This window comes from Gopherus evgoodei, chromosome 2 (genome assembly GCF_007399415.2).
Source record: "Gopherus evgoodei ecotype Sinaloan lineage chromosome 2, rGopEvg1_v1.p, whole genome shotgun sequence".
In the NCBI taxonomy this organism is placed as follows: Eukaryota; Metazoa; Chordata; order Testudines; family Testudinidae; genus Gopherus; species Gopherus evgoodei.
The window spans coordinates 39,672,176-39,691,439 of record NC_044323.1 but is presented as its reverse complement, the minus strand read 5'-3'; the positions used below and the strand labels follow the sequence as shown (position 1 = coordinate 39,691,439).

Below are 19,264 nucleotides of genomic sequence, written 5' to 3'. Positions count from 1 at the left end.
AACGCAAGTACTGTTTTAATACATAGGTACTCAGTGATTAAAAGAAATGGGGGGGAGTATATGATAAACAGGTAAGACAGAGCTAGCTCTAGGTTTGTGTGAGGCTGTGTGTGAAGCCAATGGGTGAGGTCTCAGGCATGCTTTAGTAACCCACTCAGCTGAGCTAGGGAACAATCAGGAGCAGGCTGGTACATAGTTGGCTTCTGGTCACTTGTCAGTGGCACGTGCCAACGACTTTTCTCAGCTGGTGTAGTCAGGGAGGCTGGACTGCCAGGCCTCCCTCCTCCCCTCCCAGGGTTGTTGGAATGGAGTTCTGTAGCATAGAACCCATAAAAAATACAGGGCCTTATGCAAGCTGCATACTCCACATATGCTTAAGGCAGGTCATGTAAGGAGAACTGATTCAGGAGAATGCTGTTCAAAATTTTCCCTGAGCATCAGCAGCCCCAGACCCAAGTTGTTCTAAAGTTCCAGGAGCTTTCAGAGACATATAGTTCTGCTGTCATGAACTGCAATAAAAACACCTCAGTGGTAGGATTTTCTTTTAAATTCACAACATCTATGTTACATACATGACAGTGTAAAAGAAAAGACAAGCCTTTGATTAGTTATTCATTTGGTTTTGCTGCTTTTTCTCTGCACTGCACAACTCAGAATAAGTAACTGAAGGGTTCAAACAAAAGGGAGTTTAACGATTTCATTTACTTGGTAAGTTGGGCAAAACAGACTTCTGACGCTTCTCCATCTTAAAATGTTCATTCTGGTTTAAGAGATAGTAAAAGTTCTTTGAGGTATTCCGTGTAACTGAAAATGGGAAAGACCATCAAAACCAGTAATATTTCTGGAACTAGAACTGGGAGAGATTTTCAAAAGCACCAAAAGGATTTAGGAGCACTAGGTTTCATTAAAAGTCAATAGAATTTGTGCTCCTAAATCCCATGTGCGCTTCTGAAATTCTCCCCCTCAACTTTTAAAGTGCTGTGTCCAGTATGTATCTCTTTTAAAGTGATAACTTTCAAATGAAGTCAGAACACCTCCAAGGAAGATTATTATGTTCTTTCACAGCATAGAAACTGGAGCAAAGACCATGAGCAGAAGGGTTAATTGATTATTTTCAGCATGAATTTAATTTTTGAAGATGATCCGAACAATCTTTTAAACTGTAAAAGTCTAAACAAAATATAAAAAGGAAAATCCTCTTGTCAATACAATTAAATTTGCCTCTAGAAATGATATAACTTTTACTGGGAAGAGATGACAGAAGCATAATGGAGGCCATTAATAATTAATTTCATTAATCTATACTGGTTTTCCAGCACAGCAACTTAAAATACAATTAAAGTCTTGAGAGTGGTAATAAAAGGAAAGTTGAGGGATAAAGCTATTATAGCTTACTCTAGCAAAAGTCAAAACAATTTTTCCCCTTTCATTTCACCTCTTTATCTAGATTCTTGGTTTACATAAACATGAAGCTCAGGAGACGGAACACATCTATGAAGGGAAAGAATATGTCTGGAAAATGTTGGGAATGATTGGAGGAATTCATGGATTTTTTCTGATAGAAAAATGTTTCTTTCTTTTGGTATCACCAAGTGATCAGGTAGAATTTTCTTTTTACCCCTTTTAAAATCCTTTTTGTTTTTGAGATTATAAACTGCACAGTAAATTTTGAAAAGCTTTTGGAAATATAATTGCCTTGCTTACAAGTGAAATGAAGCATAAACTGCCTCATCCCAAATTGCTCCCATCAGACTGATTTTGCTTTGTACCATTTTGTTTTGGTGCATAGGTTTGATGTGTTGAACTGTAAAAAGGCCAGTTATTTTAATTATTGTATTCTATAAGCAGACTTCCGTGGCTGGCATGGGAACAGGTAAAGAGCATGTCTGTCTTTGAAAGAGTAATGAGAGTTTCTTTTCCTAGGCATTGTTTGAAGAGCTCAAAGACTCACATGTTATTCAGGCTTTTTAAAATGACACTTTAAAGACTTATACTTTAAAATTTACCAAATTGCTTATAATTTTCTACCCCAAAGGATTTTGAAAATTAGTATAAATGTTGAGCTCCGTAGACTCCTGCATTATATGGGTACTGTCTCCTTGTTGGCTGCTCTGCTCTCAGTAATTCTATTATTTTATCTCAGTATGCCTTGTGTTTGAAAATGTCATTATGTACCAGATATAATGTAGCACAAAATGTGATGCTTCATTAAGTCTCTGAGTATGGGAGGCTCTCTTAATGCCACTTCAAATGGCATTTGCTGCTGTTTTTTTACAAAGGATGCTTAATCAGAGACCTAATTTAGATATTTGGGTCCCAATCCTGTATTCTCCATACACCCAAAATACCTACTACCTTTGAAGAATACAGGATTGAGTCATTAAAATGAATGGAATGAGAATATTTTGTTAACTATGATATTATGTGGGTTTGCTTTTAAGATGTTAAGAGCAAAGTTGAAATCTACTATATAAAGTATAATGAATAAAGAGAAAGGGATTTTATAATTTTTTTGCAAGACTTTAATAAACCCATTCGGTTGAGGGCCATCTGAACACTAAACATTAAATAATTTGTTTATTCCAGCTTGTAACTCTAAACTTCAGCTTTAGAAAAATAATTTCCTATAATACCCTCTGGTTCTCACAGATTTTTCTGGTTCAGTTTGCAGTTTTCTGAGCTGAAAAGGCATTAGCAAATGTTTATCACAGCTAGCATTCTTTTCAATTGTTTTTATTCTCAAGTCAACAACTTTCATAGGTCAAATAAAAGCTAAATCTGAACATGAAACTGACAGAGGCTGCACCTGTGTTCATCTGGCTTCAGAACTAATTGCAAAGCATCTTCATCCAGCAGGGCCTTTCATTAGTTAATGGGCACTTGGGGCATTCCCATGATCTTCCAGTGGAATCTGAATTAAATGACCATTCAGGCAGAGGCAAAACTACTTCAACCATACAGTTGGTAGGTTACTGATATGAAATGCTTTACTAACTTGATTTCCTTCTTTCTCTGTGTTTCAAAAAATAAACCCAATTAACTTCATAACTGAATAATATTTATAGTGTTTATTGATTTTTGCCTTACTCCGTGACCTCAAAAAAGAATGTATTGTCAGAAATCTGTACATTTGTTAGACCACAATAAGCATTTTCAGACATATTTTATTCACAAATATTTACAAAGCCAATCTATCAATATATGTCAGGTCGATGTAATAAACCTCCATATATGCCACTTCCCCAGAAGATTTTTAAAACATCTACTTTCTTACTGGTTTTCCAATGTAAATCACATCTCTGAGGAGCCAGATCCTTCAGTCCTTTACCGGCAATACTCCCTTCAATCTTCAAGTTGGAGTAAGGACTGCAAGATAGTGTCCAAAGAGATTATAGTGTATAAATTAGTTACCAACTGAAAACTTGGGCTATATGCAGTCATTTTTTTATTAGCATGAATAATATGTAAACAAAACCAGATGGGCTGAAAATAGTGCTTTTCCGTTAGAAATTCTGTTGGTTGCCATTAGATCTATGGAGAGTGCCCAAGCAAGATGTTCGATAGATACACACACACACACGCACATACTCAACTACTTAAATTGATAAGTTTTGGCATTTTTGGAAGCACAGTTTGTTCTTCATATTATATGTAGTTTCAGGATATGCTAATTGTAGTCTTGTTATTTTAGTCAGAGAATCTCAAACTTTCCCATATTATGGTCCACATTTAATGAAGAGATGGTTATCAACAAGAGCAATATGAGCCAGTATTGGTTCACAGAACTCGGTTTGGGAACTGTTGACTGAATGCCTGTAAGCAGACCAGTGAAGATAATTTACTAAATTTTGACCCCATATGGTCACTTCCTGTTTCTTCATTAAGTAATTAATCATTCCTTTCAGCTGGCAAACTGCAAGATCATCCTAAAGTTACATATTGATAATATGAACTAGTGTGGTTTGGCTTGTTTGGATGAGAGCTACCCATTTTTTTCAGGATCATGTGGGTAACAATGAGACAAAACACTGGCTGACTTTGACGAGATATTAAAAAGACTGGGACTTTTTAGCTTGGAAAAGAGATGACTAAGGGGGAGATCTGATAGAAGTCTATAAATCATGAATGGGGTGGATAAGGAAGTCAAATTCTCTGTCTAGACAAAGGCTGACGAAACAGAGGAGACACAATGCCACTGTGAAGGAGATATACATCACTTCTCACTAATCATTTTATCTCTGCTTCTGTTTTTTTTGGAAGGGGTCAGGATGCTCTAGCAGTGAATATGAATGCTGATGAAATAAAACATGCTGTACTACAATTCTGATGCAATTAATGAATTGGATATGAGGGACTTTTTTATTTGCAACTCAAATAGCGTGACCAAATGTCCCAATTTTATAGGGACAGTCCCGATTTTGGGTCTTTTTCTTATATAGGCTCCTATTACCCCACCCCAGTCCTGATTTTTCACATTTGCTGTCTGGTCACCCTAATCTCAAACAGCCCTATTAGCACATTTTGAAGGATAGAAGGGGGAAACGGGAAGGAAAGAAGTATGTGAGGAAGGGCTGGAAGAGGGAATAAAGTACTAAAATCAGGGATCTTTGTTACCTGATCATGTGTGCACATTTTTGCTACCTACTGTTTCAATATCCACGTGGCCGAGCATCTCAATATCTGCCTGGTTGCTATGTATTTTTTTCATCTCCTCAAGTCTTGCAATTTCACAGAGAAACTACAACTACACCTAAAACTTTCTACATCACTCAGGAGTGTGAAAAATTCATATGCCTCGTGTAGTGTAGATAAGCCCTTAGTTATGGACTCCAATCTTCACCATTTTTCTTTCAAGATCCTGTAGCTGCATGCACAGTCGTGTGATGCCACAAAACCCATTATCCCATAAGAAACTGTACCAAAATGCTGAATTATAACTTAATCGTTTTTCAGCTCTGCATTTCCAGCTCAAAAGTTTGTTTCATCTCTGAAATGTGTTTTTCTCAGGGCACCACAATGCTACTGAATTGTGTTTGTTTGGGCCTGAATTAGACTATAAGCTCCTGGAGGCAAGGACAATCTCTCTTGTGCGTGGAGTTCAGTAAATAACTCTAATGATGATAATAGTATATATTGTAGATGGCAGCAGCTAACTTTTCCTTTAATGAACAGTGAATCTATTTAAGATTTCACTGTTTAATAACAGCAGATCAAAACAACCCCCCTGTGATGACCCAATATCTTTCCTTTTAATTAGAGAAGTCCCGAAGACTCTGAGTCTGAAATTCCTCCAGACAGCAAGGCGACAAGCAGCAAGAGTAAGTATTGATAAAAAGATTGAACAAGCAGCATAAAAAAACCTTAAGGCCTGAGATGAGATTGAAAGTGTGAAACAGGCTCAGCTCTGTGTTTTCTATATATGACGTCACCACGTCTGATTCTGCCCGGCTACATAATTAAATCTCTGCTTAAAGACCCATTTCCTGCCAACCAGACCCATAACTGTAAAGTTCATTAATCTTATACTGTCCTTGCCTCAATGTTTGTTTACCCACCCTTGCAAACGACTTTACTGAAGCCCTTTACTTAAAGGGAAACCCCCATATATTTACCACCAAACATCTTTTTATAATTGTAGACCTTGCTTGGGCCTTTCCTTATTGCAAAGCTATTGAAATTGTCATCACTTCTCATTTTCTGGCTCTCTCACCACACTATAATTTCCCTTCTGACTCTTTCTGTCTCCTTTATGTTAATGAAATCATGGTTATTAAAATCAGTGGTGACTTGTTCCTTATATGGGACTCTGGGCTCATAATACTTCTCAGTCTATCAGTAGCTTTAGACTGAACTGATATCCCATTAAATAATTTTGAAATAGTTTTTACTTCTCTGCTCTGCTTTTCCTTAATTTAAGAAATAAGAAAAAATGATGTGGACCTAATTCTGCTCTTGATTGCACGCATGTAACCCTGTTGAATTCAACAGAGCAGCAGGAGTGCTATTGGGAAATAGCATTTTACCAAAAATCTATATATTTGTCTTATTCCACTCCCCTTTGTCCAGTGACAATTTCAGGACATGACCCTGAATTCTTGGTAATCTCGCTGTCTTCTGCCAGCCCTTTAGTGTTATTCTCTGATACTGTGGAATTCATTTCCATTTCAGGGCACAGATCTCATTTTTGGAAAACTAGATTTCCATTGCTTGAATCTGACGTTCCCTTCAGCATACAATCTAGTCCCAGTTTGACTGTCACTATCTACTCCATCTGTCATTGGTTCAGTACTGTTCAGTCATCACTCTCTACTAATCATCTAAAACATATTCCACACAAGGTCAAGATTATCTGCTCCAAGTACAGCATGCCTGCATTTGGGAAAATTTCCCAGTTATCTCTTTATCAGTATTCTCTGTTTGATTTCATATTTTGGACATAACTATCAATTCTCCTCTGCATTAGAAGGTTAGGAGTGATACTTGACTGAAAGTATGTTTTGAAAAATAACAAACTTTCAAAGGTTTTGTACTGATTTTTTTTATCATGATCCCTTCTGTTAATATCAATAACCCATATTATCACTTTGTAATTGTATTTCCTGATTCACATTTGACTAATCAGAAGTCCTATAGGCACTTACTGTTAGCCCTGAAAACATTGAATTAGAGCCATATGCATGAGCAAATGTAAGGGTTAAGCCATTACCTTTTTAGTCAGAACTCCAGAAGTGTGATCTATAGCAGAAATGCTACCCACCAGTAGCTCTATGAAAATTAAAGAGCAAAATTCCAATCCCTGGTTTTATGCAAAGAATCAATTGAAATTTGCATGTTAAATGCAAGGTTGTTCAAAGAAGAATTTGTATCCAAATACTCATTTTCTAAGAGGTACTATAAGAAATTTTACAGTCACAGTAGGAAAGTGCATTGACAAAATTGCTAATAACACAATTTAGATTTAAAATAGAACTAAAATAAATGAGGTTAAAAGCACTCCAATTTTTTCGTGTATGTATTTACTTAAATTTCAGTCAAGTGTGTTCACATATGTTACATTTGCACAAGCTTTAAAATGCCTAGCACTTCATAAAGTTAACCTAACTCCCATTTTATATTATAGATAATAGGCTGGAATGAGTTCCAGCCATTATAGTATGTTTTTTTCAACAACTGTTACTTAAATAAAACAGGCTAATAACATCTTATGCCGAGCCACAGTTTCACCCTAGCCAGTGCATATTACCAATCACAAACTTAATGTAGTGCAGCAATCTGTTATTTCTATGTCATTCTTGTCCTGCACTATTGAGTATAAACTGCCTATAGTGTTTAAAAAGAGTTATGCAAGCTGGGGACAGGCATGTCTGGCTCTGTGAGCTGGCAGGAAAATCTACCAAGCCTGCCAATATTACTGAATCCACAGAGCTTCCAGGCAACTGGAGAGGATTTTCTGAATACAGTTGTAGGACTTTATTTTCTGTGTGTTTTCTTTTATAATAGTTTTAAAGGCTTCAGTTCTAGCCAGTTTACATAAGAAAAACATCTCTCCCATCTCCTTAAAAACAGTCTCCTCTACAAAAATGCCACTGCAGTAAAACCTCATAATAACAACATTCAGCCAGGTCTGTGTAATGCCACATTACATCTCCAAGTTCTCATGCAGTAGCTGGGGGGCAGGGAGAAGGAAGAGTCAGGAAATAGATGAGTTTATAAAGGCGAAGTCTGCCACTTCCTTGACAGATATGGGGGGATAGCTCAGTGATTTGAGCCTTGGTCTGCTAAACCCAGGGTTATGAGCTCAATCTTTGAGTAGGCCACTTAGGGTTTTGGGGCAAAATCAGTACTTGGTCCTGCTAGCAAAGGCAGGGGGCTGGATTCAATGACCTTTCCGGGTCTCTTCCAGTTCTATGAGATACGTATATCTCCATATATTAAAGAGGCAGGTGTTGACAGTGGGACTGAATTAGTAGAGTTCCACTCTATTGGCAGAGTGGAGGGACAGTAGGTAAGATTCCCTGGAAGCATGCAGATATGCATTGTAGTCAATTGGGCAGAATGTAGGTACCAAGGGAGGTGCAGGACATGAGGAGCCAAGTATGGGTTGCAAAGTCCACTCACCATTGAGCTGGAGTAACCTCCATGTAGCAGCTCTGCAGCTGCAGGAGATGGTTCCTTCCCTCATGCAGGCCAGGTGCCGGGAAGAGGATTTGCCCAATATTGCTTAACTATATTTCAACATGCAAGCTGCAAGATCACTTGTTTTCAGTGCCCCATCACACACAAGCAATATGAGCTTCAATGCTAAAGGGAGGTCATGGAAAGAAAAACAGCTATCTGTATTCATGAGTGATGTTACAGACAGGAGTGCTAGGAATGAATAAAACAGCTACTAATTGATTAGAACAAAGGTCAGAATTGAGTATGATGTGACACTATATCAGTGATGATGATTTGAGGTTGATTACATTTTGGATTCTATCTCCTGTGAAATACTATTCTTAAAGATGAGAACATGAAAACATAATTTTTCCCTTGTTCAAGACACTAAAAGTATCATTTACATGAGGTCTATCAGGGATAAAGCCATGCAGATGCACCTTCTCAGTCTGTTGATGGCCCACCTGATTGACTGAGGAAGCTAGTAGACCTGCCCTTAGGCTCAGTGGCAGTGGTAGCTCACAGGCTGCTCAATTCACATGCCTGCAGATTCTCTGCCTCCCTGTGCTCACCTTTCTCCAAGATCTGCTTCTGCCCTGCCCATAGCCTTGATCTTGCCCTGCACCTGGCCTTGTTTCAGTCCTGTTCCTGCCTTGTGCTCACCTTGGAACCAGCCTTGCTTGTGCTTTCCCTGACTCCAGGTAATCTGGTTCTGACCCTTGATTCTGATTTCCAGCTCTGGCTCTGGCATTTGGAGTCTGACTATAGTTCTGATCCTGATTCCGACTCTGTCTTGAACCTTGGTTCTGGCATTTTGGACTCCTACTCTTGCTCCAACCCCTCTGCCAGACTGCCTAAGATCTGGTCTCTTGATAAGGCCAAATTCTTCTCTTACTTATAGATGTGTGACTCTCTGACCCCCCAGTGTATAAATGCCTACCTTTTAAGACAGAAACAATTTGAGTTGGGAGGGGGAGGGGGAATATGAGCTTTAGCAGCCCAGGGTGAGCTTTATGAGATGCATTGAGGGTAAAGTACTCCACTGGACGCAGACCAACTTTTTGTCTCAACAATCTACCTAGTAGAAAAGGCTCAAAGGACGCTACTTCCTAGTGTTTGCATCTCTGAACTATTCTATTAATTATTTGCTCATACTGAAAATCTTGTAACCTCTGTAATAAGAACAAATTGGGTAGGCTGTATAATCCTCTGCTTGTCTTGGCTTTTTGCAACACAAAAACTTTAATCCATTGAAGAAAAAATGTTTGTAGGAAGCCTAAAGCCTAGGAAGACATGTTTTTCTTTTTACTTTTAACTTTGTTCCCTAGGCAAAGGAATTAGCTTGTTAGCAATAATGGTTTTGGTGGGTGACAGTCTTCACAATTTTGCCGATGGCCTGGTAATAGGAGCAGCATTTTCATCCTCAACAGAAACGGGTGTCACCACGACGATTGCTATCTTATGCCATGAAATTCCCCATGAAATGGGTAAGCAAATATACATACACATTTTTCCTAAATGCCTCAAGTAAAGGAGCTATGGCTCTGTGTTTTTGGATTTACAGAAACATTTAAGGCTAGATCCTGCCCTGTTCTAATACGAATGCACTGAGTGGGTGGGGTAAAGAGGGCATGTAGCTCCCCTCATCCCATCCCCTGCATAAGCAGTAGAACAGGAGCTCTCCCTAGTACTTGGTTACTGCTCCAAGCCACATCCCCAAGCATTCATGGTCTGTCAGCTGGTGAGGATGGAGTTGGCATATGCTATGGTTTGTAGCACAAATTTTCCGGCATGTTATTTTTGATTAAAGCACTGCTGACATCACTCTGCTCCCTGCCCCTCACAGGATAGCTCCCTAACTGGGCACAGGATGTTCTTTCCACTACACGTTAAATTTGTTTCAGCTCAAAGGAAAGGAAACAGTAAATAAGGACAGCACAAGCCCTGATCTTTAAAGTCCTTTCATAGTGCACAGCAGGGATTCCAGCAATGCTGCGCTCTAGACCAAGTGTGAATGGAGACTACGCATGAGCACATAGGCATAATCCTCCACACAGTAGAATTGCCCTCCGTTCCCTTATTCTCAAGCACATGGGCAAAAAAAATGGTGAGATGTGGATGCAGAATGGGCATTTCTGAGGAACTATGGGATTAAATGAGACACTTACCAACTCCCTCACACACATTGGTCTTACTCCTGCCATTAGGAGTAACTTAATGTGACCAGAGAGCAGTGATCTCAGTACTGAGGATGGGTTTCTGGCACTGCTCTTCCTGCTTATTACCTTTGACATTGCATATGTATGTGCAACACTCCACTTCTGCACTGTAGAGAATTAAACTTCTGCACTGTAGAGAATCAAATCCTTAGTGAACAAAATATCTGTACCAGTGATGACAAATAAATGAACGGTTTTTCTAGCAGATAGCTCTTTTTCAGATTTTCTTTCCATGGGTGGCAAGTTTGTAGACATTTCGGTGGTGCCCAGAACCGGCCCCCCCAACTCCACCCCCCCAAACTCTGCCCCCACCTGCCTAAGGCTCTGGGAAGGGGCTTGGGGGGGGTCTGGAGTGCAGATTCTGGGCTGGGGATTAGGGTGCAGGAGGAGGTTCTGGGATGGAGTTTGGGTGCTGAGTGCAGGCTCCGGGCTGGGACAGGGCGTGGGTGTGCAGGAGGGGGTGAGGGGTGCAGGCTTTGGGATGGAGTTTGGGTGCAGGCTCTGGGCTGGGGGTGGGGACATAGGAAGGGGTGAGGGTGCAGGCTCTGGGAGGGAGTTTGGGGGTGGGAAGGGATGTGTGGGAAGAAGGAGGGGGTGCACCCTCTGGGAGGGAGTTTGGGGATAGGAGGGAGTGCAGGGGTGAGAGCTGTGGGGCTGAGGATGTGGGATTCATGATGCAGGAGGGGGCTCAGGGCTGAGGCTGAGAATTAGGGTGCAGGGGGATGAGGGCTCTGGCTGGTGCTGAGGGGTTCATGATGCAGGAGGGGGCTCAGGGCAGAAGGTTGGGGTGTGGAGTGAGGGCTGTGGGGCTGAGGGTGAGGGGTTCATGATGTGGGGGGGCTCAGGGCTGGGGCAGAGGATTAGGGTGCGAGGGGATGAGGGTTCTGGCTTGGGCTGGGGGATGAGGGGTTCATGATGCAGGAGGGGGCTCAGGGCTAGGGCAGAGGGTTGGGGTGTGGGGTGAGGGCTGTGGGGCTGAGGATGAGGAGTTCATGCTGCAGGGGCGCTTAGGGCTGGGGCTGAGGATTAGGGTGCGGGGGTGTTATAAACAGATAGCTAAGGGTTAATGTCTCTTTCACCTGGAAAGCGGGAACAAAACACACCTGACCAGAGGACCAATCAGGAAACAAGACTTTTTCAAATCTGGGTAGAGGGAAGTTTTGGGTGTGAGTTCTTTGTTCTTTGTCTTGTGTCTGATCCTCTCGGCTATGAGAGTGATTTTTCTATCTCCTGGCTTTCTAATCTTCTGTTTCCAAGTTGTAAGTACAAAGATAGGAAAACCATAGGTTTATATTGTTTTCTTTTGTATTTACATGGTGTGCAGCGTTGTGGGATAGAAGCCAGAAGCCAGTAGGAATATTATATTTTTCTTTTCTCTGCTAGGGGCTTTTAAGCAGAGAGGGTTTGGTTTTAAAAGGAACCAGAGAGAATTTTTTTTTCTGTTCTCTCCTGGCAGTAGCTTGCATATTAAGCAAGGAACCATTAAGCTGTGACAAACGGATCTTTTGTCAGACAATAGCACTCCCATTGAGAGTCAAATATCCAGCAATATACATGCAAATAAAGTGGTTTTCTGGTTTACTTTACATTTAAAAGATTAGCTAGAGGAAGAAAGGGAAAAAGGTATTGTTGCTAGGCAGACCCCAGGAGGCAACAGAGAAGCTGCAGTTCAGACAATAAACACCAGAGGGCGCCTCAGCACAAGAAAGCAGAAAACATGAGTTCCAAGGAAAGCCTAAGGCAGGAGCGAGCACGGCAACAAGCCATAGACAAAGAAAATGAACATAAGAGACGGATAGAACTAATTAATGCAGAACTAGCCAAGGAAGAGGCAGTTCACAAAAGAAAACAACAAGAAGAAGAGGCAGCCCACAGAAGACAGATAGAACTCCAGAGGGAGACCCACCGACAGGCCATGGAATTAGAAAAGGCTAAGCATGCGCCAGCCAATCCTAACAACCCTTCGCCAATTATGGTTCCACATCCCAAGAAATTTCCCACCTACAAGGCAGGTGATGACACTGAGGCCTTCTTGGAAAATTTTGAAAGAGCCTGTCTTGGGTACAGCATCTCTGAAGACCAGTACATGGTAGAATTGAGGCCACAGCTCAGTGGACCTTTATCAGAGGTGGCAGCTGAAATGCCTAAGGAGAAAATGAACGACTATAAACTTTTTCAAACCAAGGCCAGATACAGAATGGGGATAACCCCGGATCATGCCCGTCGGTGTTTCAGAACCCAAAAGTGGAAACCAGATGTGTCATTTCCCAAACACGCCTACTACGTTGGGAAAAATTATGAGGCCTGGATATCAGGAAACAATGTTAAATCCATAGACGAACTGCACCTCCTCATACAAATGGAGCAGTTCTTGGATGGTGTTCCTGAGGACATAACACGGTACATACAAGATGGAAAACCCAAAAATCTCACCGAGGCAGGGGAGATTGGAGCCAGATGGATGGAAGTGGCAGAAAGCAAGAAAGCTACTGTCAAGGGGAACAAATACCCTAGAGGGCACACCGACCATAAACCCTACAACTGAGGGCAGCCAAAAATGGTTTATTCCCCTTTGTTGTAAGACTAAGGATTTTGGGTCTTTGGGGTCCCCAGGGAAGGTTTTTGAGGGGACCAGAGTGCCCCAAAACACTCTAATTTTTTGGGTGGTGGCAACTTTACCAGGTCCAAGCTGGTAACTAAGCTTGGAGGTTTTCATGCTAACGCCCATATTTTGGACGCTAAGGTCCAGATCTGGGAAAAATATTATGACATGGTGCTAGCGGTGGGATAGCTACGCCCATATGTTTGGGGACGGCGGTTCCAGCTACAAACTGACCATGCTGCGCTAAAGTGGCTTCATACTGCCAAGGGGAACAACAAAAAACTTCTTCGTTGAAGTTTAGCTCTCCAAGATTTTGATTTTGAAATTCAGCACATTTCAGGAGCTTCTAACAAAGTAGCTGATGCTCTCTCCCGTGAGAGTTTCCCAGAATCCAGTAGTTAAAAAGTGTTCTTAAAATGTAAAAGTCTGTTAGTTATATACTTAGTGGTATATGTAAAGGTGCATGTGTTGTATTAATCTGTTTATTTTAAAGTTCTAGGAGGAAATCGCCGCCAGTGAGCTTCCCCACTGTCTGCAGTTTGGGGGGCTTGTCATAAACAGATAGCTAAGGGTTAATGTCTCTTTCCATATTTTGGACGCTAAGGTCCAGATCTAGGAAAAATGTTATGACAGGGGGGATGAGGGCACTGGCTGGGGATGAGGATTAGGGTGCAGGGGGATGAGAGCTCTGGCTGGGGATGAGGGTTTGGGGCGCTGGAGAGGTTCAGGGCTAGGGCAGCCTGCCTCGCCATTAGTGGAGGCCAGACACTAGGACCCTGGGGCAGCAGACAGCAGTTCTGCCGGGAATCTCTCTACTCCGGCAGCAGGAGAAGGCCGGGGAGAGGCGTGCGCTGCTTTCTGTCAGGCAGGGAGGCGGCGTGGTGGGGGGGGCCACGCAGGGGGAGGGGTGGCAGGCAGGGGCTGGGACCTGCTCCAGGCAGGGCCGGGGGAGAGACCCAGCTCCAAATATTGCTGGAGCAGGGCACTCGCCCGGAATATTGCTGGAGCCCGAACACCACAAATGTATATAACCTGCCGCCTATGCTTCTTTCTGTGTTTAGTTCAAAAGCTTGTGTCTTTCACCAAGAGAAGTTGGTCCAATAACAGACATTACCTCACCTAGCTTCTCTTACTAGCAGACAGGCCAGCAAGATAAAATAACAGTTTCATTGGAGCTAAACTTTCCCTTTTTTGCCATTGTTTCCTCATACTACGTCTTTTCAGAAGTTTGAGACTATGCCTGGCATTGCATTGACATACATACATATGGTGGTAGGTGAATCAGAATGTTGGATTTGTTTTTCTTATGGATTTACAACTCAAATGTTGGACGTATGATAATTTATACCAAAATCTGTGTGTGTGTGGCTGGGGATTCCTGGAAAACAGGCAAGTTTATAAAAACAAAAAAATCTGACAAAAATATTGAATGGCTGATACTGGTATCAGACCAACTGGCCCAGTAGAGTTACACCAGTGTAAAACTAGTGTGAGATCAGAATCTGGTGCTCAGATACTTGTGCTATGTATTTGTCATGCAGCTGGTTCTTCTACAAGAGAAGCTTCCTGAGGGCTGATTCTGATCCAGTTTAGACCAAGGAAGAAAATCAGGAGTAACTCCACTGAAAACTAGGAAATTATACAAGTGTAAAACCTGTGCTGCTGAGACCAGAATCAGCCACTGTGTTTCTCTTTCTGACACACAGCACCTGTAAATAGAGATCAAAAGACCATGTTAAAGACATAATCACATGATTTCTACTGGCAAGTTCCCAATCAAGAAAGATTTAGAAACTCTGGGAAAGCATGTGACTTCACGTTTGCATGTATCCAAGCTGGAAATGTCACAGAACATTGAGAACTAGTGGAGAGTCCTCCCTGTATACTGTATGCTATCTTTAGGAACAACTGAACAAATATGACTGGATATGTAACTTCCTGCTTGCTGCACAAATTTACAATCATTTCTACAGAAATGTAAGGGCAACCCTCCAGCATCCAATACTGTGTGTGTGTGTGTAATGCTATCTAAATTATTATCATTGATATCCTACTGCCTGCCATGTAATCTTGAAAATGCTTTATCAGCTACATAATATCTTCTTTTTCTCTATTTTATCTATGCAGGTGATTTTGCTGTGCTGTTAAGTACAGGTCTCTCCACAAAAATTGCATTATTAATGAATTTTATAAGTGCTCTAACTGCCTTCATAGGGCTTTATATTGGCCTTTCAATATCAACTGACTCCTGTGTTCAGAACTGGATTTTTACCATCACAGCTGGAATGTTCTTGTATTTATCATTAGCAGAAATGGTGAGCACTGCAGTCTCTTCTATTACATTTTTCTTTTGAGAACAGTCATGTCATAAAGGAATATAAGAAAGGACTGTAAGCTCCTTGAACAGGGATGGTTTTCTTCCCTGTGTAAGTACAGTGCCTTGCACAATAAGACCCCATTTATGGTTGGTGCCTAGCCACTAATGTAATAAACATGATAAATAAGAACAAGGGGAAAATAAAGGCTATAAAGAGTAAGAAATTAGATGAAATTGAGGGATCTACATTTTATAGTTCAGGAAAGAGTAGAGAATAGTTCCAATTCTGGTTCAAAATTTGAACCGAAGTGTTTTAAGTATTAAGATTCAGGGCTTTTGGTTTTGCTCTTTATTGAGATTCAGAACTTTAATTTAGAGCCAAAATTTTGAGATAGGGTTTTGATTTTGGCCCATCTTTCGTTTAAATATTTTTATCAAGTTTTGAAGCATATAACAACAAATAAAAAACCATGTAAATACAGTAAAATACCATGACTCTAGATTTATGTTCAAATGTTGATTTGGACCTACACATAAGAGGTTGATAAGAAGAGATCCATATGATACTGTTACATGAAAATAATAAAAAAGCTGAATGGCATGCATCAGGCTCAGAGACAAGTATTTTCACAGGCTATTGTGGGACATACAATTAAGATATACTATCCTCAATATTGTGATTCGAGAGGTTATGTAGGGTGAAAAGTCAGTGTGTAAATAGCTTTTAATCTAACACTAAACATTTGGTGCCTTTATATCTGATCTAAACCTTACAGAGAAAAATATAAAAGGTAATTTTTAAAAGCATAGTTAATGGGTTATGCTTTTAATTTATGTACCCACTAAAGGTCAAGTCAATAGGAATTTTTCCAATAATTTCAGCGGGAGAAGGATTGGTCCCTATATATAGTACAAAAATAAAATATTCAAAACTGCTTTATTCCCATAAAAAAGAAACTCTAATTTTACCAAGTGTTTCCTTACATGAAGTTTCTTTAAAAATATTGAGAAGTTAACACATTTTGGATCCTCATGTGGTAATTCTCTCTAATGTTGGTAAAAGATTCACGATAATAGAATTAGATCAATTGAAATATTTCACTTTGAATAGTTCTGATAACATACAGTGTGTGCTACAGATTTGCAACTATATTCAGAAACTCAGGATTTAAGTCTTTTTATATGAAGTTTGTCAAGTTTTCCCATAAGACTTTTTTTCCCAGAGATGAATATATCTGGCTTTCATTCTAGTATCTTATTCTTTTTTTAGCTTCCTGAAATGACTCACATTCAGACACGGCGACCCTGGTTGATGTTTCTCCTACAGAACCTTGGATTACTATTAGGTTGGCTTTGTCTCTTTCTTTTAGCTGTATATGAACAGAAAATTAAAATATAATGTTTCTACTGGAAATTTCTAAATATCAGTCATGAATTTGTATAGCATTATTTCAATTTTTTCATGCCCGCTATAGTCATTTAAAAATTAAGTCGATGGGATTTTTGTATCTAAAGTTAAGTAGGTAAAAATTTCACTTTATTAACTTATTGTTCAGATTTTGTATTTTTTTTAAAACATGAATGTTTAGATTGATGTTTTATTTGTTATTGAGTTTACCAAAACTCTTATGATCAAACTCACAGGAGCTTCTCTTTAGTTTATTGAGTCCAGTTAAATGCTTCAAGTGATCTCTGCTACTCTGATTGAAGAAAAGAATACAAGTTTTTATATACAGTAATCCAACTGAAAAGGAACATAGTTCAAGAGTTTGAAGCATAAAATCTTGTTACCTCTTAATGCCAAGAATAAATTTCTATGAAACTGAAAAGTATAGTCAAGCTGATTTACTGAGTTAAATACCACACAATCTCATTCTAATACAATGTGTGTTATCTACCTTGCTGATGTACTGACAAAGTTTTGTTGTCATGTCTTGCTGGCCCACTGTCACATAGGAAACTCTGGCAAACAAGTGTTAAAACCTGTGACAATATTAGAACACAGTTGAGCAATGTCAGAATATCCATTCGTGTCTGCATTGTGTTATATGTATGTTATGCATATTGGTATCTATGGAAGCCAATCAGATCATTAGATAATATCATGAGTCAGAAAGCAGTTTATTCATACAAATACAATATGCTTTTAATGAAAATCTGTTCCCACTGTCTGAAATGTACATTGATCCAGCAACCCCTCTCTCACTCGAGTGGTTTTATGCAAGTAGCCCCTATTGACTTCTGTGGGATTATTCCCCTGAGTAGACCACTCAGTTAAGTAAGGACTAGAGAATCAGACCCTAAACAAATTTTGACAATAACAGCCTGACTTTGAGGTGCTGTGTGACTTCAGTGAGGTATTTTATAAGTAAACTCTGTAATTTATTTGGCATAAGGATTCCCTCCCGCATTTAATTTCTTTTCTGTAAACTACATCACAGACTTGCTCTTTGACTGAAAATTCTTATTTCTCTTATTTGCTGAAAGAGGGAGAGCCAGTTACTGAAAAAATTGTATTCTGTGTACAACCAAATGCACATCTTTCTTCTTTTCTCTGTCTTAGGTACTCATATGGCCTGCATAGTATCGGAGTGTCCTCCAGTCTTTTCATGTATTTGTTCTAACATCTCTGAAGTAGGAAAGTACTGTTATCCTCACTTTGCAAATGGGGAACTGAGGTACAGAGGGACTAAGGACAATATTTGTAAAAGTATTTTAGGCTACTAGGGATGCAGACAGGCACCAAATGGGATTTTTGAAAGCACCCATATGCCTAACTTGCACTGATTTCAATGGGTGTTATGTACCTATGCATTTTTGAAAATCCTGCTGGGAATTTATCTACATCTTTAGGTGCCTAAATATCTTTAAAAAACCTGGCCCTGAGTGACCTACACAAGTTCACACAGGAAGTCTTTGTCAGTTCGGGGAACAGCACCCAGGTGTCCTGACTCCCATGCTAGCCCTGAACCACTTGTGCTCAAGGGACATAAGATTCTGATGCTGCCTATTCTGTTACATTAACTTTGAGAGATTCCAATTTCATTGAGAAGCTGTGACTGATGGCTCTCTGTCCCACTTCACATTTTGTAGGAGTTTGTGTTTAATTTTAGTAAGGTGAGATTTCAAAAAATGGATCTCTCAATATTTTATCTGCTAGTGATGGAGCTGAGTCACTTCATGACCTTCAACAGACAGTCAATTCAGGACACTGCTGGATGTAAGAAAATCTATTCTTGTTTCAGGAAGGCCAAGTGAATATTGGAAACATTTGTTATTTCAAAGAGCAGAGCGACTATATTTTGAGTATGTGCATGCAGGCTGTTCAGTACCAAAGAAAGCAAAGCTACCAACTGAACAAGATTTTGCATTATGGTTTAAAGTTGAATGATGAAATGTTTTTCTACCTGTTGTCAAAAAGTTTCTGGAAAGAACAAGGTTTATATTTTTGTAGTATATTTTCCAAAATAAAATAATAATATTTGCTTAAGTACTTGTGTGTGCTAGCAAGATTTGTGCATATAAATGTACTTGCACTTGCTTAGAAAATATACTCTTTTGACTTTAAAAAAAAAAGTCAAATACCCTGATCTCACTGAACAACCAGCCATATTTATATATCCTCTACCAAACACAAAATCTGATTTGTCAGAATACTGGGTTGTCACCTGGTGTAGTCACACAGATTCTATAACTGTGATATTTTCAGTAGATGAGCAATCCAGTCACCAATTTTCACAACTGTTGACTGTATCACAAGCCTACAGAAGAGGATTTGGGTACCTGTAGTACCCAAGAGAGCTGATCTACCTTACCATTTCATTAAGGCTGATCTTTCAGCGATAATCTTTTTCACACCAAACGAGACTTCAGCAGATTTCAGGAAACACTGAAGATGAAGTATTGCTATGATGTAGAATGCTAAACTGTAGTTTTTTAAAAAAGGGTAAGTTTTCCTTGGTCATGATT

General features: G+C 39.9%; 1 protein-coding gene across 3 annotated transcripts in view; it reads left to right on the top strand.

The window, feature by feature from the left end:
- The window catches only part of SLC39A12 (solute carrier family 39 member 12), a 39,991-nt gene extending 21,267 nt beyond the window's left edge, over positions 1-18,724 (top strand). Inside the window, exons 8-13 of one of the 3 annotated variants that reach the window (XM_030550429.1) lie at positions 1,448-1,600; positions 2,857-2,964; positions 5,258-5,318; positions 9,486-9,644; positions 15,106-15,293; positions 16,566-18,724. In XM_030550429.1, coding sequence (XP_030406289.1) covers positions 1,448-1,600; positions 2,857-2,964; positions 5,258-5,318; positions 9,486-9,644; positions 15,106-15,293; positions 16,566-16,694 — 798 coding nt within the window. In that variant the 3' untranslated portion in view covers positions 16,695-18,724. Of the gene's footprint in view, positions 1-1,447; positions 1,601-2,853; positions 2,965-5,257; positions 5,319-9,485; positions 9,645-15,105; positions 15,294-16,565 lie in introns of all 3 variants that reach the window. The other 2 variants (XM_030550428.1, XM_030550430.1) reach the window with 2 other exon arrangements.
- The last annotated feature ends 540 nt before the right edge of the window (positions 18,725-19,264 follow it).